The sequence below is a fragment of the Oncorhynchus clarkii genome, chromosome 11, assembly GCF_045791955.1.
Source record: "Oncorhynchus clarkii lewisi isolate Uvic-CL-2024 chromosome 11, UVic_Ocla_1.0, whole genome shotgun sequence".
In the NCBI taxonomy this organism is placed as follows: domain Eukaryota; kingdom Metazoa; phylum Chordata; class Actinopteri; order Salmoniformes; family Salmonidae; genus Oncorhynchus; species Oncorhynchus clarkii.
This window is the reverse complement of record NC_092157.1, coordinates 18,944,833-18,968,120: the sequence shown is the minus strand read 5'-3', so window position 1 is coordinate 18,968,120 and position 23,288 is coordinate 18,944,833. Positions and strand designations below refer to the sequence as shown.

Here is a 23,288-nt window from a genome sequence, read left to right as displayed (position 1 = left end):
AGCACTACTGTTACCTGTTCTGTCTATCACCACTCTTACCTGTTCTGTCTATCACTACTGTTACCTGTTCTGTCTAGCACTACTGCTACCTGTTCTGTCTAGCACTACTGTTACCTGTTCTGTCTACCCACTGTTACCTGTTCTGTCTATCACTACTGTTACCTGATCTGTCTATCACTTCTGTTACCTCTTCTGTCTATCACTACTGTTACCTGTTCTGTTTAACACTACTGTTACCTGTTCTGTCTATCACTACTGTTACCTGTTCTGTCTAGCACTACTGTTACGTGTTCTGTCTATCACCACTGTTACCTATTCTGTCTATCACTACTGTTACCTGTTCTGTTTAACACCACTGTTACCTGTTCTGTCTATCACTACTGTTACCTGTTCTGTCTATCACTACTGTTACCTGTTCTGTCTATCACCACTGTTACCTGTTCTGTCTATCACTACTGTTACCTGTTCTGTCTATCACTACTGTTACCTGTTCTGTCTACCACTAATGTTACCTGTTCTGTTTAACACCACTGTTACCTGTTCTGTCTATCACTACTGTTACCTGTTCTGTCTATCACCACTGTTACCTGTTCTGTCTATCACCACTGTTACCTGTTCTGTCTAGCACTACTGTTACCTGTTCTGTCTACCCACTGTTACCTGTTCTGTCTATCACTACTCTTACCTGCTCTGTCTATCACTACTGTTACCTGTTCTGTCTACCACTACTGTTACCTGTTCTGTCTACCACTACTGTTATCTGTTCTGTCTATCACTACTGTTACCTGTTCTGTTTAACACTACTGTTACCTGTTCTGTCTATCACCACTGTTACCTGTTCTGTCTATCACCACTGTTACCTGTTCTGTCTATCACTACTGTTACCTGCTCTGTCTATCACTAATGTTACCTGTTCTGTGTAACACCACTGTTACCTGATCTGTCTATCACTTCTGTTACCTCTTCTGTCTATCACTACTGTTACCTGTTCTGTTTAACACTACTGTTACCTGTTCTGTCTATCACTACTGTTACCTGTTCTGTCTAGCACTACTGTTACGTGTTCTGTCTATCACTACTGTTACCTGTTCTGTCTATCACTACTGTTACCTGTTCTGTCTATCACTACTGTTACCTGTTCTGTCTATCACCACTGTTATCTCCCCTGTCTATCACTACTGTTACCTGTTCTGTCTAACACTACTGTTATCTCCCCTGTCTATCACTACTGTTACCTGTTCTGTTTAACACTACTGTTACCTGTTCTGTCTATCACCACTGTTACCTGTTCTGTCTACCCACTGTTACCTGTTTTGTCTATCACTACTGTTACCTGCTCTGTCTAGCACTACTGTTACCTGTTCTGTCTATCACTACTGTTACCTGTTCTGTTTAACACTACTGTTACCTGTTCTGTCTATCACCACTGTTACCTGTTCTGTCTATCACTACTGTTACCTGTTCTGTCTATCACCACTGTTACCTGTTCTGTCTATCACTACTGTTACCTGTTCTGTCTATCACTACTGTTACCTGTTCTGTCTATCACCACTGTTACCTGTTCTGTCTATCACCACTGTTACCTGTTGTCTATACCACTGTTACCTGTTCTGTCTATCACTACTGTTACCTGTTCTGTCTATCACTACTGTTACCTGTTCTGTCTAGCACTACTGTTACCTCTTCTGTCTATCACTACTGTTACCTGTTCTGTCTAGCACTACTGTTACCTGCTCTGTCTAGCACTACTGTTACCTGCTCTGTCTAGCACTACTGTTACCTGTTCTGTCTAGCACTACTGTTACCTGTTCTGTCTATCACCACTGTTACCTGTTCTGTCTATCACTACTGTTACCTGTTCTGTCTAGCACTCCTGTTACCTGTTCTGTCTACCCACTGTTACCTGTTCTGTTTAAAACTACTGTTATTTGTTCTGTCTACCCACTGTTATCTGTTCTGTCTAGCACTACTGTTACCTGTTCTGTCTAGCACTACTGTTACCTGTTCTGTCTATCACCACTCTTACCTGTTCTGTCTATCACTACTGTTACCTGTTCTGTCTAGCACTACTGCTACCTGTTCTGTCTAGCACTACTGTTACCTGTTCTGTCTACCCACTGTTACCTGTTCTGTCTATCACTACTGTTACCTGTTCTGTCTAGCACTACTGTTACCTGTTCTGTTTAACACTACTGTTACCTGTTCTGTCTATCACCACTGTTACCTGTTCTGTCTATCACTACTGTTACCTGTTCTGTCTACCCACTGTTATCTGTTTTGTCTAACACTACTGTTACCTGTTCTGTCTATCACTACTGTTACCTCCCCTGTCTAACACTACCGTTACCTCCCCTGTCTAACACTACTGTTACCTCCCCTGTCTAACACTACTGTTACCTCCCCTGTCTTACACTACTGTTACCTGTTCTGTCTACCCACTGTTATCTGTTTTGTCTAACACTACTGTTACCTCCCCTGTCTAACACTACTGTTACCTGTTCTGTCTACCCACTGTTATCTGTTTTGTCTAACACTACGGTTACCTCCCCTGTCTAACACTACTGTTACCTCCCCTGTCTTACACTACTGCTACCTGTTCTGTCTACCCACTGTTATCTGTTTTGTCTAACACTACGGTTACCTCCCCTGTCTAACACTACTGTTACCTCCCCTGTCTTACACTACTGTTACCTGTTCTGTCTACCCACTGTTACCTGTTCTGTCTATCACTACTGTTACCTGTTCTGTTTAATACTACTGTTACCTGTTCTGTCTATCACTACTGTTACCTGTTCTGTCTACCCACTGTTATCTGTTTTGTCTAAAAACTACTGTTACCTCCCCTGTCTAACACTACTGTTACCTGTTCTGTCTACCCACTGTTACCTGTTCTGTCTATCACTACTGTTACCTGTTCTGTTTAACACCACTGCTACCTCCCCTGTCTTACACTACTGTTCAAATTTCAAATCTAATTTATTTTTATATAGCCCTTCGTACATCAGCTGATATCTCAAAGTGCTGTACAGAAACCCAACCTAAAACCCCAAACAGCAAGCAATGCAGGTGTAGAAGCACGGTGGCTAGGAAAAACTCCCTAGAAAGGCCAAAACCTAGGAAGAAACCTAGAGAGGAACCAGGCTATGTGGGGTGGCCAGTCCTCTTCTGGCTGTGCCGGTTGGAGATTATAACAGAACATGGTCAAGATGTTCAAATGTTCATAAATGACCAGCATGGTCGAATAATAATAAGGCAGAACAGTTGAAACTGGAGCAGCAGCACAGTCAGGTGGACTGGGGACAGCAAGGAGTCATCATGTCAGGTATTCCTGGGGCATGGTCCTAGGGCTCAGGTCCAGCATGGTCGAATAATAATAAGGCAGAACAGTTGAAAGAAACTGGAGCAGCAGCACGGCCAGGTGGACTGGTGACAGCAAGGAGTCATCATGTCAGGTAGTCCTGGGGCATGGTCCTAGGGCTCAGGTCCTCCGAGAGAGAGAAAGAGAGAATTAGAGAACGCACACTTAAATTCACACAGGACACCGAATAGGACAGGAGAAGTACTCCAGATATAACAAACTGACCCTAGCCCCCCGACACATAAACTACTGCAGCATAAATACTGGAGGCTGAGACAGGAGGGGTCAGGAGACACTGTGGCCCCATCCGAGGACACCCCCGGACAGGGCCAAACAGGAAGGATATAACCCCACCCACTTTGCCAAAGCACAGCCCCCACACCACTAGAGGGATATCTTCAACCACCAACTTACCATCCTGAGACAAGGCTGAGTATAGCCCACAAAGACCTCCGCCACGGCACAACCCAAGGGGGGGGGGGGGGCGCCAACCCAGACAGGATGACCACATCAGTGAATCAACCCACTCAGGTGACGCACCCCCTCCAGGGACAGCATGAGAGAGCCCCAGTAAGCCAGTGACTCAGCCCCTGTAATAGGGTTAGAGGCAGAGAATCCCAGTGGAAAGAGGGGAACCGGCCAGGCAGAGACAGCAAGGGCGGTTCGTTACCTGTTACCTGTTCTGTCTACCCACTGTTATCTGTTTTGTCTATCACCACTGTTATCTGTTCTGTTTAACACCACTGCTACCTCCCCTGTCTTACACTACTGTTACCTGCTCTGTCTATCACCACTGTTACCTGCTCTGTCTACTTACTTTTACCTGCTCTGACTAGCACTTTTAGTAAATGTATTAGGATCCTCTACCAAGGCAGCAGATACTCTTCCTGAGGTCCAAACATGTGATTGGTCCTTCTATACACACACACACACACTGATGAATTGAAATAGCATTGTTTAGATGAACACTCACACACCCGACTGGGAGGTTTGGACATTTTTTTAAAGCTGTATTCTCCCCTCTAGTGGTCACATGCAAGAACAAACACATGTACACACGTACACAAACACACAACCTAACGGCATGGGGACCATAATACTTGTGAACATAAGCAAGCATTTAAAGGTAAGGTCGATTTACTTGCATGTGACAGAAAACTAAATTGAATATGGTCACATAAAATAACATGGCACACGTTAGCCCTTTGCTAACCTCACCAAGTGGCAGTGATTACATCCTGGCACAACCAGTTCAATTTGGAGACGTTGTAGGATGTGTTCCGGATGTGCCGCTTTCAAGGAGCGGGACATTAATCCGGGCGCTTATAAGAAATCCCGCTTTGCCCTCAGACGAACCATCAAACAAGCCAAGAGTCAATACAGGATTAAGATTGAATCCTAGTACACCGGTCCTGACGCTCGTAGGATGTGGCAGGGCTTGAAAACTATTACAGACTACAAAGGGAAAATGAGACACAGGCTGCCCAGTGACGCGAGCCTACTAGATACGCTAAATGCCTTTTACGCTCGCTTCGAGGCAAGCAACACTGAAGCATGCATATGAGAGCACCAGCTGTTCTGGACGACTGTGTGATAACGCTCTCTGGAGCCAATGTGAGCATGACCTTTAAACAGGTCAACATTCACAAAGCCGCGGGAGCAGACGGATTACCAGGATGTGCACTCAAAGCATGCGTGGACCAACTGGCAAGTGTCTTCACTGACATTTTCAGCCTCTCCCTGTCCGAGTCTGTACTACCTACATGTTTCAAGCAGATCACCATAGTCCGTGTGCCCAAGGAAGTGAAGGTAACCTGCCTAAATGATTAGCACTCATGTCGGTAGCCATGAAGTGCTTTGAAAGGCTGGGCATGGCTCACATCAACAATGTTCTCCCGAATACCCTAGACTCACTCCAATTCGCATACCGCCCAAACAAATCCACAGATGACCAAATCTCAATCGCACTCCACACTGCCCTTTCCCACCTGGACAAAAAGAAGCCCTATGTGAGAATGCTGTTCATTGACTACAGCTCAACGTTCAACACCATAGTGCCCACAAAGCTAATCACTAAGATAAGGACCCCAGGACTAAACTCCTCCCTCTGCAACTGGATCCTGGACTTCCTGACGGGCCGCCCCAAGGTGGTAAGGGTAGGCAACAACACATCTGCCACGCTGATCCTCAACATTGGGTCCCCTCAGGGGTGTGTACTTAGTCCTCTCCTGTACTCCCTGTTTACCCACAACTCTGTGGTCAAACACGACTCCAACACCATCATTAAGTTTGCTGACGACACAACAGTGCTTCTTCACCTGCATTGCTTGCTGTTTTGGGTTTTAGGCTGGGTTTCTGTACAGCACTTTGTGACATCAGCTGAAATAAGAAGGGCTTTATAAATACATTTGATTGAATTTGATTGGTAGGCCTGATCACCGACAACGATGAGACGGCCTATAGGGAGGAGGTCAGAGACCTGGCAGTGTGGTGCCAGGACAACAACCTCTCCTTCAATGTAAGCAAGACAAAGGAGCTGATCATGGACTACAGGAAAGGGCGAACCGAACAGGCCCCCATTAACATCGACGGGGCTGTAATGGAGCGGGTCGAGAGTTTCAAGTTCCTTGGTGTCACCAATGAACTATCATGGTCCAAACAGACCAAGACAGACGTGAAGAGGACACGACAACACCTTCCCCTTCAGGAGGATGAAAAGATTTGGCATGGGTCCCCAGTACCTTCAAAAGTTCTACAGCTGCACCATCGAGAGCATCCTGACCAGTTGCATCGCCGCCTGGTATGGCAACTGCTCGGCATCTCACCGTAAGGCGCTACAGAGGGTAGTGCGTACGGCCTGGCAGTGTGGTCTTGTGTTCGGCTCATGTGACAAATAAAGTTTGATTTGATTTGGAGGGGTTGAATCGCACATGAGTCCCCACCCTTTGAAATGTGGATGTACATGTAGTCTATTTGGGTTAGTGTGTTGAAAAGGGATGTAGACAACAGCTTGAAAATGTATAAAAAGAAATTTCTGCCTTGCACTCAAACACACTACTTTCGCCTAATAAACATATTGCAGGCTATATTACATGGACCTGTACACCTAAATGTAAGCCCACATTTGATGCATTTTCATAATCATCTGCTTAGTCACATACAGTATGTGTTATTCACTGGAGGAGGACCCAAAGTGTACAGTAGAAATCATTTGCACTCTCAGTATCATCATACAGATGGCAGTATTGCAGTTTGAGTCGGCAGTCAATGTAGGAAGACTCTTCATTAGTATATACATGTAGGCCTACAATGTTTTATAGTTTATGCATAATTATAAAAAACAATTATCGACCATTGAAGGACCGAGTTGGAACAGTTTTTTCCTGAGAAAAAAAGCTTGATGCGAAGTGGGCTCAAACCCACGGTTAAAACGCACTCTCAATTTCGAGTGACCGCTTTAGCAGTGGGTGCCACCTAGAAACAGTTAATAGTTAAATTAAACAATTAAGGTTGCGCTAATGATAACCTATATGACTCCTAGGCTTTTCGTTTAATTTTTTTACAATGTACGATAAACTTTCTTGGAAGGACCTAATTTATATTTTTCCCATAAAAGCACATGGATGTGTGCGAAACAGACGTGATATATTTGATAGGTGGAAGAAGTTGTGCCAGGATCATGTAATCAGTACCGCCTGGTGCTACTTGTACCACGTTATCTGATGGGACGAGATAGAATTTAGCGTTTGGTCACATCTAAGTAAATCAAACATTTTAATTGCCTGACTCATTTGGTGCGTAAGAACATGAGGTGCGTTCAGTTCGCTTGAATGATTGCTACATTGCGGAACGGTTTTTACTGAATAACACTTTCCCCAAAACCTTATTGAATAGACTTTGAGGTAAGTTTACTTTGCTCCCGTTTGGCGGTTGTGGCGAGGTGTGGCTTGACACAGTGAATTACGTATTTAAAAGGCGGTGACCATGCTGACATTGTTCCCCAAGCCACAACCCAACCGCTCCACGTTTTTCAACTGGTCTTTCAGTACAGCGTCCATTTCCGTTCAATTGTACGTTCCAGAACGTAAAAATGTGCTGAATGCAGCCTGGTTTAACTTTAAATGCGTGCTTATGTTCACATGTATCGACAAATGTTGTATATGTTATGAATTAATCAACAACATTGTTCTACAAAACAAGGAGAGAAGGACAGCAGTGACCTCCTAGCCTTTTGATTGGACATCAACACCTTGACACCTCTCAGAGGATGTCTTCGCTACTGTCAGAACCAAACACTGACACACACCGAACACACGCACAGATGCCCACACTCACACACACACTGACTAGACGATTCCCTGATTTTCAGGGGTGAAAGTATAATTCATTTCTTCCTGGTACGGGACCTCCTATATACCTGCTATATATCAAACATATATCAAACATTTTTGTTTGCCATCATTGTAAATAATAAATTGTTCTTAACTCACTTGCCTAGTTAAATAAAAATCTCTGCCTTGGCAAAGTATCTGTGTTCTCATCGAACCACATAGCATTTTTGGAGCGAAGGCTATAACGTTACCACCCGTTTTCAAGTACATTACTTCCCTTTTCATGCCTCTGACATGTGCTAATGATTAAAAAAAAAGAGTGGTATAATAGCCTACAGTGTTCTTGACATTTTGCTTTAATGATTGTGATAGGCTCATGTTTTTACCGGTATGGTGTACCCTCACTATTTATTTTTCCGGGACGCCTTACCGGACCTTACTTTGACCACTGTTGATTTTATTTATCCATGGGAAATTCTTTATTCTGGCCTAGCCCCGTCCCGTACCTACCCTACACTACGTAAGACTGAACGTGACTTTCCTATTTGCTGATGTTTTCTCTGTCCTCATCATGCCCCGTTGCCAAACAAAAAAGCCACGTTGACGAACTGGACTGAAGTCTACTGCTGCTGTTTTTCCCAGAAAAATAGATCTAAACGAGCGTTTTTCACTCTTCCGAAATATATAAATTAGATTACAGATGTCTTCGCCTCCGAAGGAAAGAATCGAGACCAAAGGAGGACATCTCCCGGCTGGTATTAAACCTTCTGTTTCTTTTTACAGTACAAACGTCGCTTTTGTTTTCATGGTTCAACTGACATTGTATCACTGCATACGCATTAGGCCTATGTCAATAATTGTGTTGGGCAACGTTAGTTAGATACACACTACTCAAGTAGCTAGACTAACATTTGTGTGCTGTAGAACGACATCTGAAAGCTTACGAAATATTTGTTTTTTTGTTGCCTGCCGCTAAGTCTGATTTCCCTAATAACGCATTACGCCTGTACATTGAGATCTAACGTTGCACATGTTGCCAATGTTTTATTGCCGGTGCGCCATCAATCCTAGGCCTGTATCTTCTATTGTGGCCTAGTTAGTATAGTGGAAGCTACCGTATGAAGCCTGGGTGCCAGTCTGTTTGGTTGTCATTCCACTTATTGCTATAGGTTTGACATGACATTTCCATAAGGAGTTGGCAAGAGAGCAGAAACAGACTGGCATCCAGGGGATCTGATAACAGTCCAAAGGAGTAGCCTACGTGGACATAGAAAGTAGGGCACATAGCCATAACTGACTAAAGATTACAAGTAGCTACTAGCTAATGTTGCTAGGACTGCCAGGTGGTGAAAAGACACGATCTCATTAGTAGGTAATGCCTTGTCTTAAAATACTCTAAGGGTGTTTTCATACCATTTTTGTTAATTTAGTAGGGTTCGCTTAATTTTTTGTCCAATGTGAACATTCCAAAGGAACTCAGACCCCTCGAGTCCCAGAAGCGAAACGAACTGAGACCGAGGGGGGGGGGGGGGGGGTCTGAGTTTGGTTTGCTTGAAATCCTCAGTCCGGTTTTCCTTTTTTTTAGGGCAATGTGAACACAAAGCTCCCCATGTCCGTTTGTCATTATTCCCGCACCACACACTAGTCTACTGCAACACTGTTTTTTCCTGCCATAACCCCTCACATTAGTGTCACAATTGAGAGAAGATTTTGTGGGTTCGGAGAAAAAAACGTGTTCTGTTTTGGGATATTGATTAGCAATGCCAAAATATGAGTTTTTAGGTTATTTGTTTACAGTATGTGATATATAGGTCAAGAGAGCTTCATAAGATGTTTATTGATTGTGGAGTTTGAATAGTGTGAAGACAACAGGGTACAAAAATAAATTGTAGCTCTTACAACATTCAATTACAGCATTTTTTAATCTGCAGTTATTCTTTTGCTATTTATTCTGTTACTATTAACATGTCAATATTATTGGTATCTTCTGATTATGATGATTGGCATCTTTTAACTAAATGCAATTTCTTTGCTTCCAAAATGTAAGCAGGCATATAGCTTTCTGACCAGATGGAATGACTTTTCCTGCACATTGTAAAAATCCAGAGTGCATTGAGTGATTGTTGGAAAAAGAGAGATCTTGGTTCCTTTCTAAACATAGCAATGTGAAGGCAAAGAGGACTCAAACCACAAAATAGTTGGTTGTGAACTGGCAGAAGAGTTGAGTCCTCATTCAAGGGCAATGTGAATGCGACGAGAACAGTTCTTTAGTCTGTTTTTTACCCCAGAGTTCACTTTAATGAGGACTGAGATCGGTTATTTTAAAGAGGATTATTATTGTTTTTGACCAAGTCCACCTCTTCTGATTATCTGACTGTCTGTGGTTCATTTTACGGCTTTGGCTAATTGATTTTTTTTTTTTTGCGCCTCAGCCTTTTGTCCACACTACCCTAATGCAGCATTTCCCAAACTCGGTCCTGGGGAACTGCATATTTTGGTTTTTGCCCTAGCACCAGACTGATAAAAATAATGAACGTTTGATGCTGAGTTGATTATTTGAATCGGCTGTGTTGTGCTAGGGCAACAAAAACAAAAAGCGCAGCCTTTGGGGTCCCCAGGACCGAGTTTGGGAAACACTGCCTAATGTGTGTATGTGTTTGTTAATGTATAACAGTGATAAAGATGTGTGTTGATGTGAATTCATTGTGTGTGACAGTGAAGGCAGGGGGGATGAGGATCGTGCAGAAGCACCAGGGAGCAGCTCCACCTGAGCCGCCTCCTGTCAAGGACAAGGACGACGAGGAGTTTGTGGAGGAGCCTAGGTAACACACAAACACACACACACAAAATAGTTTTAAAAAATGGAAAAGTGGAGCGTGCATATGTATTCACTCCTTTTGCTATGAAGCCCCTAAATGAGACCTGGTGCAACCAATTACCTTCATAAGTCACATAATTTGTTAGATTGCACACAGGTGGACTTTAAGTGTCACATGATCTCAGTATATACACACACACACACACACACACACACACACACACACACATCTGTTCTGAAAGCCCCCAGAGTCTGCAACACCACTAAGCAAGGAGCACCACCAAGCAAGTGGCACCATGAAGACCAAGGAGCTCTCCAAACAGGTCATGGACAAAGTTGTGGAGAAGTAACGTTGAACATCCCACAGAGCACCACTAAATCCGTTATTAACAAATGGCAAGAATATGGCACCACAACAAACCTGCAAAGAGAGGGCCACCCACCAAAACTCATGGCCAGGCAAGGAGGGCATTAATAATGGAGGCAGCAAAGAGACCAACAATAACCCTGAAAGATCTGCAAAGCTCCACAGCAGAGATTGGAGTATCGGTCCATAGGATCACTTTAAGCCGTACACTCTACAGAGCTGAGCTTTACGGAAGAGTGGCCAGAAAAAAAGCCATTGCTTAAAGAAAAAAATAAGCAAACGTTTGGTGTTCGCCAAAGGGCATGTGGGAGATTCCCCAAACATATGGAAGAAGGCACTCTGGTCAGATGAGACTAAAATTGATATTTTTGGCCATCAAGGAAAACACTATGTCTGGTGCAAACCCAACACCTCTCATCACCCCGTGAACTCCATCCTCACAGTGAAGCGTGGTGGCAGCAGCATGCGGTGGCAATGTTTTTCATTGGCAGGGACTGAGAAAATGGTCAGAATTGAAGGAATGATGGATGGCGCTAAGTACAGGGAATTTTTGCATGTTTGAGAGATTTGAGACTGGAATGGAGGTTCACCTTCCAGCAGGACAATGACCCTAAGAATACTGCTAAAGCAACACTTGAGTGATTTAAGGGGAAACATTTAAATGTCTTGGAATGACCGCGTCAAAGCCCAGACCTCAATCAAATTGAATCTGTGATATGACTTAAAGATTGCTGTACACCAGCGGGACCCATCCAACTTGAAGGAGCAGATTTGCCTTGAAGAATGGGCAAAAATCTCAGTGGCTATATGTGCCAAGCTTGTAGAGACACCCCAAGAGACATGCAGCTGTAATTGCTGCAAAAGGTGTCTCTACAAAGTATTGACTTTTTTTGGGGGGGGTGTGAGTAGTTATGCACGCTCAAGTTCTGTTTTTTTGTCTTGTTTGTTTCACAATAAAACATATTTTGCATTTTTGAAGTGGCAGGAATGTTGTGTAAATCAAATGATACAACCCCCCCACAAAAAAATATATTTTAATTCCAGGTTGAAAGGCAACAAAATAGGAAAAATGCCAAGGGGGTGAATACTTTCACAAGCCACTGTACCTGCGCCCAAATACATTTAAACTCAGTTTTTCACAATTCCTGACATTTCATCTCAGTGAAAATTCCCTGTCTTAGGTCAGTTAGGATCACCACTTTATTTTAAGAATGTGAAATGTCACAATAATAGTAGAGTGAATAATTTTTTTCATCACATTCCCAGTGGGTCAGAAGTTTACATACACTCAATTAGTATTTGGTAGCATTGCTTTTAAACTGTTTAACTTGGGTCAAATGTTTCGGGTAGCCTTCCACAAGCTTCCCACAATAAGTTGGGTGAATTTTGGCCCATTCCTCCTGACAGAGCTGGTGTAAATGAGTCAGGTTTGTAGGCCTCCTTGCTCGCTCACGCTTTTTCAGTTCTACCCACAAATTTTCTATAGGATTTAGGTCAGGGCTTTATGATGGCCACTCCAATACCTTGACTTTGTTGTCCTTAAGCCATTTTGCCACAACTTTGGAAGTATGCTTGGGGTCATTGTCGATTTGGAAGACCCATTCGCGAACAAGCTTTAACTTCCTGACTGATGTCTTGAGCTGTTGCTTCAATATATCCACATAATTTCCCTACCTCATGCCATCTATTTTGTGAAGTGCACCAGTCCCTCCTGCAGCAAAGCACCCCCACAACACGATGCTACCACCCCCGTGCTTCACAGTTGAGATGGTGTTCTTAGACTTGCAAGCCTCCTCCTTTTTCCTCTAAACATAACGACGGTCTTTATGGCCAAACAGTTCTATTTTTGTTTCATCAGATTAGAGGACATTTCTCCAAAAAGTATGGTCCCCATGTCCCCATGTACAGTTGCAAACCGTAGTCTGGCTTTTTTATGGCGGTTTTGGAGTAGTGGCTTCTTCCTTGCTGAGTGGCCTTTCAGGTTGTCAATATAGGACTTGTATATGTTTGAGGCTATACTTTGTTGGAAAAATGCGTGGTGCTTCATGCCCCCCCACTAAGATCTGCTCTGGGTCTCGACTGTTGAGCAATGTCTGTTTATCCAGGTGAAATATTTACACCACACTGTGTGTGTGTGTTGCGTTTACCTCTGTGTGTACTCTCCAAAACCTGTTGAGCAACACGGTGAGAGTTTTGTATAAATGTTCAAACTGAGCTGTGGCTCTCACTCCTCTCTTTGGCCGGTCCTTGGGAGCAAGCAGGAATTGTGGCATGGACACAGGGAAAGTAAAGCGCGAAAGAGGTTTAAAGTATTGGCTTACCCTATGCCCCAGCCTGAAGAGGGAGGTTGCCATAAGAGCTCCTGCCCCGGGTCCTCTGGAGAGATCAGAGGCAGCAGTGAAAGTGCCCGTGTGAAATGCAGTAGAAATCCTCTATGATGTGGTCATCTTGGTTCTTACCCTGGCTCTGGCTTTCCTTCAGTCGCTCATTTAAGAGCAAGGTTAGTGTGTGTCCTGCGTGCATGCCTGTGTCCACTCTGAGAGCAGGTGGATGCTGTATAGCAGCCAGTGGAGCGAGGTCACCAAGGGAACGCCTGTCATATACAATTTAGACCTAGATGGGAGGAAAGGGAGAGAAGTTTACAGTAAAGGCAACAGAGCATCGCCATAAGCACTTCCTGTACACAGCCTGAGGGGCGGGACCAACCCTAACTCTGAAGCTCTTTTTTTCATCTCGCGTTCTTGCTCTCCCTCACTCTATTTCGCTCTTTATCCCTCTCTCTCCCGCTAGCATTTCGCTACACCCGCAATAACATCTGCTAAACACGTGTATATGACAACTAAAAAAAACAATCTTTATCCCCTCTTTCTCTCTCCCCCTCTCTTTTTGTCTCTCTTTCCCCTCATCTTGTCTATCTGCGCTCCAGACGACTGACTGACTGCGCCTCAATCCTCTAATCTCAGAGGAACTCGTTTTCTCACTGATTAAATTGCTCTCATACCAGTGTAGTTAGATTGTAATAACATGTTGACATTACTTGAAGATAATGTTTAGGCTACTTTAAGTGAAGTACTCCAATACAGGTATACTGCAGCGAAGTGGGCCTGTGTCTGTCAGTCATTAACGTCTTGACAAGGCCGCTGGTGTTGTACCAAGGACGCTAGCGACAATATGTAGGCTACCTTAATTCTGTATGCAACGTTAAGTCTCTCTGCTGCCCTGCCCAAACCTCCAGAGGTAGAAGCTGAGGACAGCTTTTTACCTCCGGTAATAGTTCTGCTGTTACATCAGACAGGACTCGTTTCTCATGTCAAGGTCCATTTCCATCTCGGGATCTCTCTCTCTCCCCTACTGTGTGAGTTGCAGTGTAGAACCAGTCCAGTATTAATGATAGTCATTTAGCAGGGTGGCAGGCAGATCCACAGCATCACAGTACTGTGAATGAGCTCACGGAGGTCTCTTTCTCTCGCCGTCTGTGTATGTTTGTTCAATTGGATCAAACAGAAGCACTTTCTGTTCCTGTCTTTTATAACCCCCTGTAAGAGAAACTCCAGAGTTGATGGTCAGTGTTTCTGACATCGACACAGGCATACATTCATCAGGCATTTCATCTCAACAAAATGTGATCGTGTCTTGTCAAAGAATTGACATTGAGGTAGGAGTCTGATGTGTTTAACCCCTCTTTCTGTCTCTAGCCCACCAAAGCCCACTGTGGTCGTGTCAGGAGTGGTTACAAAGGTAAGACCAAAGTGTGTGTGTGTGTGTGTGTGTGTGTGTGTGTGTGAGACCCACCCAGATGTCCTTGACAGGGTCAGATGGGGCAAGACGGCTCCTAGCGTCGTGTTAGCACTGAACACAGATTGTTGGAGAGATACCAGATACCACCTCGGACTGGATTCTTCACCAACGCACACACACACTAAGCTTAGCCTACCCTGGCCCCTAGGATATTACCATTTACCCCCACCCTTTCCACTCACACACCACGCTTACCCCCATCTAAGCTCACCCCTCTGGGGTCTCTACTCGCTCTCTCTGTACATCTAGGCTTGCCTTTTTATTCTCTATTTGTCTGTGCTGCCATACCTGCAGGCTGCGACAGCCTTAAATAAAGCCTGACGAACCAGGGGGCAGCTGCACAGATCATATTCTCCCACTGAGATGACCTGAGAGAGGGGTTCTACATCTCCCTGATCAAGGCTAGCCTTACTGCCTCAGATTTATATTTGTTGAGGTTTGGTAAACTAAACTATACACACCCCATCCCTTCATTTCTCTCTCCCTCACGCTGATACACACCCCATCCCTTCATTTCTCTCTCCCTCACGCTGATACACACCCCATCCCTTCCTTTCTCTCTCCCTCACGCTGATACACACCCCATCCCTTCCTTTCTCTCTCCCTCATGCCGATACACACCCCATCCCTTCATTTCTCTCTCCCTCACGCTGATACACACCCATCCCTTCATTTCTCTCTCCCTCACGCTGATACACACCCCATCCCTTCCTTTCTCTCTCCCTCACGCTGATACACACCCCATCCCTTCCTTTCTCTCTCCCTCACGCTGATACACACCCCATCCCTTCCTTTCTCTCTCCCTCACGCTGATACACACCCCATCCCTTCCTTTCTCTCTCCCTCACGCTGATACACACTCCATCCCTTCCTTTCTCTCTCTTATATATGTATATACCTACCTCATATACATTGCCATCCTAGTTTGATCTTATTCCACTGTGTGTGAGTGCTTGCGCTTGCATTCCCGTCCATATATCCAGAGGTTTATATAGATGATGTAACCCTCCATCTGGTCTCCCTACTGCACCATAATATCAATCCATGCATTTATTAATTTCTGTTTACATACAAACATAACAACATTGACTAATTTCCAGGAAAATACACCACATAGATTTCCTTATAGAGATTAGGATGTATGCTAGTGACCTAGAGAACTGATACAGGAGTTTTATTGTACCAGCTCCAGTGGACTGTATAAAGGGGTCTGAGTGGTGTCATGCCCAGATTCAGGCCTCCTAACCTGGATAATGATGTCTGCCACACCCCTGGCTCCCTTGATCGTAGGTCTTTCAGATCTATAGGAGTTATGGTCTTAAACTGAAACATTCACGAATATACATTGCACAACATTAGATTGCATGCATGCACAGACACACAGATGTGATATATAAAAGTGTGTGTGTGTGTGTGTGTGTTCTCTATACTGCTGTGTTAGAATTTCCTAGAGATTTGAAGCTGGTGAGTCATTCACAGCCAGCACAACTCTTATCTATCAGATATTATGACTACACCACTGTTACACACTACAGCACTCTTCTGGAACGCTACACAATTCTCCTGGGGGAGAGCGGGAAAGAGAGTGAGCGGGAGATTATGAAGAGGGGCAGTTTGTTTTTATATGAGCTATACTTTCATCCTCTGTAGGTTGACTCTGATCCTCACCCTATGGTATTAATGGACTTGTGTACTAACCCTTATTAGGGCCGTGCCTTCTCTTTTTATTGAACCTTTATTTAAACTATGCAAGTCAGTGAAGAACACGTTCTTATTTACAATGACGGCCTACCCAGACCAAACTCTAACCCCGGACGACACTGGGCCGATAGGGCGGTGCACAATCTGAGAGAAGACTGCCAATCAAGTTCTTTAGTCTTAACTATAGCACTACATAGCCTAAGAATGCCTACAATGTGAAGCAAACATGTTTTGCATACCCCATCCTAACATGAGACATCCATGTCTTCCTCACTGGAAAAGGTTGAGTTTGATTATCATTTTAAAGTGTACAAACAGAGTTATCAAACTATTTAATCATTTCTTGAAATAAATGTTTAAAAAAGAAATACACTACCGGTCAAAAGTTTTAGAACACCTACTCATTCAAGGGTTTTTCTTTATTTTTACTATTTTCTACATTGTAGAATAATAGTGAAGATATCAAAACTATGAAATAACACATGGAATCATGTAGTAACCAAAAAAGTGTTAAACAAATCAACATACAGTTGAAGTTGGAAGTTTACATACACCTTAGCCAAATACATTTAAAATCAGTTTTTCACCATTTCTGACATTTAATCCTAGTAAACATTCCCTGTCTTAGGTCAGTTAGGATCACCACTTTATTTTAAGAATGTGAAATGTCAATAATAGTAGAGAGATTTATTTCAGCTTTTATTTCTTTCATCACATTCCCAGTGGGTCAGAAGTTTACATACACTCAATTAGTATTTGATAACGTTGCCTTTAAATTGTTTAACTTGGGTCAAATGTTTTGGGCAGCCTTCCACAAGCTTCCCACAATAAGTCGGGTAAATTTTGGCCCATTCCTCCTGACAGAGCTGGTGTAACTGAGTCAGGTTTGTAGACCTTGCTCGCACACGCTTTTTCAGTTCTGCCTACAAATTTTCTATAGGATTGAGGTCAGGGCTTTGTGATGGCCATTCCAATACCTTGACTTTGTTGTCCTTAAGCCATTTTGCCACAACTTTGGAAGTATGCATTGTCCATTTGGAAGACTCATTTGTGACCAAGCTTTAACTTGATGTTGCTTCAATATATCCACATAATTTCCTGCCTTATGATGCCATCTATTTTGTGAAGTGCACGTTTGGAATGGTGTTATTCGGCTTGCAAATCTCCCCCTTTTTCCTCCATACATAACGATGGTCATTATGGCCAAACAGTTCTATTTTTGTTTCATCAGACCAGAGGACATTTCTCCAAGAAGTGCGATCTTTGTCCCCATGTGCAGTTGCAAACTGTAGTCTGACCCATTGAAATTGTGATACAGTGAAATAATCTGTCCATAAACAATTGTTGGAAAAATTAATTGTCATGCACAAAGTAGATGTCCGAACCGACCTGCCAAAACTATAGTTTGTTAACAAGCAATTTGTGGAGTGGTTGAAACACTTAGGTTGGAGTCATTAAAACTAGTTTATGTAAACTTCCGACTTCAACTGTATATTTGAGTCTTCAATAAGCCACCGTTTGCCTTGATGACAGCTTTGCACACTCTTGGCATTCTCTCAACCATCTTCACCTGAAATGCTTTTCCAACAGTCTTGAAAGAGTTCCCAGTTATGTTGAGCACTTGTTGGCTGCTTTTCCTTCGCTTCTGTGGTCCGACTCATCCCAAAGCATCTCAATTTGGTTGAGGTCAGGGGATTGTGGAGGCCAGGTCATCTGATGCAGCACTCCATCACTCTCCTTCTTGGTAAAATAGCCCTTACATAGCCTGGAGGTATGTTGGGTCATTGTTCTGTTGAAAAACAAATGATAGTCCCACTAAGCCCAAACCAGACGTATAAAAAAATAGTTTGACAACCCTGTTTGTAAGCTTTTAAAATGATGTCAATCTCAGCCGTTTATCTTCTCCAGTGATGAAGACGTGGATGTCTCATGGCATGGCGGGGAATGCAAAATGGGTCAACTTTCAGCTCCTTTTATCTCTAAGGTCCAAAAGGTCACGTTCTGAGGACTTCTACAATGGGAAAATATCTATGGAAGGTTTCATTCAAATCAAAAGGGGTTCAGTCAAAAAGTGATTGAAATCAAATGGATTTACTCTCCTAGGTCTCTGTACTGGATTCTACTGTGTGTGTACACACACTCTCACACACACACAGCATCCCTGTGGTAATTAATCAGAGAGCCAGAAAATTTAGAACAGACTGGGGTCAAACAGATCTGCACACCAGGAGAGACTGCGCGTAGACATACAAGTGATAGACACCACACACAGGTGCTGCTGGATGCTTGGAGGAGCACTAAGGCCAGTGTGATATATTGAAGCTATAGGGCTCTGACTAAAAGGCCTGTAGTCTGAGGGCTGATCAGCTTGAGGAAAATATGTAGATATGTGTGTGTGTGTGAACACCTTTTGTACTGTAACACACGTGTACTAAGTGGATGTGTGTGGTTGTGTTCTCAGGGTGATAAGGACTTCACCCCGGCGGCAGCCCAGGTAGCTCACCAGAAGCCCCAGCCGTCTGTCACCAAGATGCCCCAGAACCAGCACCTCACCCAGCAAATCCATCAGCCCCGCAAGTGAGGCTACCGCCAAGCTTACCTTCCCTCCGCTAACTCTGCTACAGTTGGCCCCACAAGGCGCCAGCAATCTTCCCAGACACAGCTCTACGGTCAGTTTTGTGTTTACCCCCCTCCAATGGTTATAAGTAAGGATTTGAGGAGGCGAAACTGATCCTAAATCTGTGACTAAGGGCAAGCCAATGCAACGCATCATCAATGAACCACATCAGCCAACCTATCACAGCAGCCTACCGACCAACACAACAACCACAAACCAATCAAAGAACTGGACAAACAATCAATTAAGCATGCAACCAATTACCATAAGTGCTCAGGTTACCAGGGAATCCCCTGTTAAGCATTCCATGTGATCCCACTCTCCTCATACTTGGGTTATTATACTGAACAGAAATATAAATGCAACAATTTCAAAAATGTACTGAGTTCATAACTCAGCAAAAAGAAACGTCCTCGCACTGTCAAATGCGTTTATTTTCAGCAAACTTAACATGTGTAAATATTTGTCTGGACATAAGATTCAACAACTGAAACATAAACTGAACAAGTTCCACAGACGTGACTAACAGAAATGGAATAATGTGTCCCTGAACAAGGGGAGGTCAAAAGTAAGTCAGTATCTGGTGTGGCCACCAGCTGCATTAAGTACTGCAGTGCACCTCCTCCTCATGGACTACACCAGATTTGCCAGTTCTTGCTGTGAGATGTTACCCCACTCTTTCACGAAGGCAACTGCAAGTTTCCAGACATTTCTGTGGGGGAATGGCCCTAGCCCTCACCCTCCGATCCAACAGGTCCCAGACGTGCTCAATGGGATTGAGATCCAGGCTCTTCACTGGCCATGGCTGTCTTGCAGGAAATCACGCACAGAACGAGCAGTATGGCTGGTGGCATTGTCATGCTGGAGGGTCATGTCAAGGTGAGCCTGCAGGAAGGGTACCACATGAGGGAGGAGGATGTCTTCCCTGTAGTGCACAGCATTGAGAATGCCTGCAATGACAACAAGCTCAGTCTGATGATGCTGTGACACACCGCCCCAGACCATGACAGACCCTCCACCTCCAAATCGAACCTGCTCCAGAGTACAGGCCTCGGTGTAACGCTCATTCCTTCAACGATAAACGCAAATCCGATCATCTCTGGTGAGACAAAACCGCGACTCGTCAGTGAGCACTTTTTGTCAGTCCTGTCTGGTCCAGCGAAGGTGGGTTTGTGCTCATTGTTTCTGGTGAGGACCTGCCTTACAACAGGCCTAGAAGACCTGTCAAGCCTCTCAGCCTATTGCGGACAGTCAGCACTGATGGAGGGATTGTGCGTTCCTAGTGTAACTCGGGCACTTGTTGTTGCCATCCTGTACCTGTCCCGCAGGTGTGATGTTCGGATGTACCGATCCTGCGCAGGTGTTGTTACACGTGGTCTGACACTGCGAGGACGATCAGCTGTCCGTCCTGTCTCCCTGTAGCGCTGTCTTAGGCATCTCACAGTACGGACATTGCAATGTATTGCCCTGGCCACATCTGCAGTCCTCATGCCTCCTTGCAGCATGCCTAAGGCACGTTCACGCAGATGAGCAGGGACCCTGGGCATCTTTTTTTTTGTGTGTTTTTCAGAGTCAGTAGAAAGGCCTCTTAGTGTCCTAAATGTTTGTCTCTGACCTTAATTGCCTATTGTCTGTAAGCTGTTAGTGTCTTAGCGACCGTTCCACAGGTGCATGTTCATTAGTTATGGTTCATTGAACAAGCATGGGGAAACGGTGTTTAAACCCTTTACAATGAAGATCTGTGAAGTTATTTGGATTTTTACAAATCATCTTTGAAAGACAGGGTCCTAAAAAAATTACTTTTCTTTTTTTGCTGAGTTTATATAATCATCAGTCAATGGAAATAAATTAATTGGGACCTAATCTATGGATTTCACATGACTGGGCAGGGGTGTAGCCATGGGTAGCCAGGCCCACCCACTGGGGAGACAGGCCCAGCCAATCTGAATTAGATTTTCCCACAAACGGGCTTTATTACAGTCCAGAAATACTCCTCAGCACCCCCCAGGTGAAGAAGCTGGATGTGGAGGTCCTGGGCAGGAGTGGTTACACATGGTCTGCGGTTGTGAGGACGGTTGGACAGATTGTCAAATTGTCTAAAACAACATTGAAGGCAGTTTATGGTAGAGAAATGAACATCCAATTCTCTGGCAACAGCTCTGGTGGATATTCCTGCAGTCCGCATGCCAACGTCACGCTCCCTAAAAACTAGAGACATCTGTGGCATTGTGTTGTGTGACAACTGCACATTTTAAAGTGGCCTTTTATTGTCCCCAGCACAAGGTGCACCTGTGTAATGATCCGGCTGTTTAATCAGCTTCTTGATATGACACCCCTGTCTGGTGGCTGCATTATCTTGGTAAAGGAGAAATGCTTACTAACAGGGGTAGAAACACAGTTTTGCACAAAATATGAGAGAAATAAGGTTTTTGTGCATATGGAACATTTCTGAGATTTTATTTTTTTTAGCTAATGAATCATAGGACCAAAACTTTACATGTTGCGTTTGTATTTTTGTTCAGCGTAGTTCTAAGGGAAATGTCATAGACCATACACACAATCCTCCTTCATTTCAAGTGTGGTTATTGTCAACACCACATTTCAGGGTTCCAGGGAAATACATTTAGGCAAGAAGGAGTAATTTCCTAAGTTTATTTAATAAAGTTTAAAATTATATATTTTTTATTTTACTCAGCTTGTTTCTTGAGTAAAGTCCTTAGTCAGTGAGTGGACTTAAGCATTAGGTGTGGTTGTTATGAATAAAGATTTAACTTTAAAATCATTGTTATGTCTTCGTTGTTACTGGATGGAGTATGTCATATTCTGTATTATCCATGAACAAATGGAACTGTTGTGTATGCAGGTCACAGAGCTCCATATCTCTTTTTCTAAACTCTACACACATGCTGCCTTCAGAAAGTATTCATACCCCTTAACTTATGCCACATTGGTGTGTTACAGCCTGAATTCAAAATGGATTAAATGGCTTTACACACATTACTTCATAATTAAAACATGTCTTCAGAAATGTTTGCAAATTTATTGGAAATTAAATACAGATATCACATTTACTGTACATAAGTATTCACACCCCTGAGTCAATACATGTTAAATTCACATTTGGCAGCGACTACATCTGTGTCTTTCTGGGTAAATCTAAGAGCTTTGCACACCTGGATTGTACGATATTTGCACATTAGTCTTAAATGATTCAAGCTCAGTCAAGTTGATTGTTGATCATTGCTAGACAGCCATTTTCAGGTCTTGCCATATATTTTCAAGCCTATTTGAAGTGAAAACTGTAACTAGGCCACTCAGGAACATTTAATGTCTTGGTTAACAACTCCAGTGTATATTTGGTCTTGTGTTTTATCTTATTGTCCTGCTGAAAGGTGAATGTGTGTCCCAGTGTCTAGAAAGCGTACTGAAGCAGGTTTCCTCTAGGATTTGTCCTGTGCGTAGCTCTATTCTGTTTCTTGTTTTCCCACCTAGTCCTTGCCGATGACCTGATGCAGCCACCACATGCTTGAAAATGTGACGCGTAGTACTTAGTGATGTGTTGGATTTGCCCCAAATATAACACTTTGTATTCAGGACATAAAGTGAATTTCTTAGCCATATTTTTTACAGTTTTACTTTAGTGCCTTATTGCAAACAGGATGCATGCTTTGGAATATTTCCATTCTATACAGGCTTCCTTTTCATTCTGTCATTTAGGTTAGTATTGTGGAGTTACTATAATGTTGATCCATCCCCAGTTTTCTCGTATCACAGCCATTCAAGTCTGTAACTGTTTTGAAGTCACTATTGGCCTCAAGGTGAAATCCCTGAATGGTTTCCTCCCTCTCCTGCAACCTAGGAAGGATGCCTGTATCTTTGTAGTGACTGGGTGTATTGATACAACATCCAAAGTGTAATTAATAACTTCACCATGCTTTTTGTGTTTTTACCCATCTACCAATAGGTGCCGTTCCTTGCGAGGCATTGGAAAACCTCCCATGTCTTTGTGGTTGAATCTGTTTGAAATTCACTGCTCGACTCCGGGACAGAATTTTATCTGTGGCGTACCAATATGAGGTAGTCACGAAACACTATTATTGCACACAGTGAGTCACATAAGTTGCATGGACATGTTAAGCACATTTTTAGTTTTGAACTAATTTAGACTTGCAATAAGAAGGGTTGAATACTTGACTCGACATTTCAGCTTTTCATTTATAGTTCATAAAAAAAAAAATGTGGACATACTTTTGGTAATGTGCTGTATGTGGACACCTGCTCGTCGAACATCTCATTCC

At 43.5% G+C, this 23,288-nt stretch overlaps 1 protein-coding gene across 2 annotated transcripts; it reads left to right on the top strand.

Moving 5' to 3' along the window:
* Window positions 1–8,237: 8,237 nt before the first annotated feature.
* On the top strand, window positions 8,238–23,237 carry LOC139420324 (death-associated protein). 2 transcript variants are annotated; one of them, XM_071170300.1, is made up of 5 exons: window positions 8,246–8,444; window positions 10,406–10,511; window positions 14,570–14,612; window positions 18,835–18,950; window positions 22,955–23,237. In XM_071170300.1, exons 1-5 carry the CDS (start codon window positions 8,390–8,392, stop codon window positions 23,064–23,066), a joined length of 432 nt encoding a protein of 143 aa, XP_071026401.1. In that variant the 5' UTR covers window positions 8,246–8,389; the 3' UTR covers window positions 23,067–23,237. The 2 variants fall into 2 exon arrangements, with proteins under 2 accessions (XP_071026402.1, XP_071026401.1); XM_071170301.1 differs by lacking the exon at window positions 22,955–23,237 and having other exon boundaries at window positions 8,238–8,444; window positions 18,835–22,751.
* Window positions 23,238–23,288: the final 51 nt, after the last annotated feature.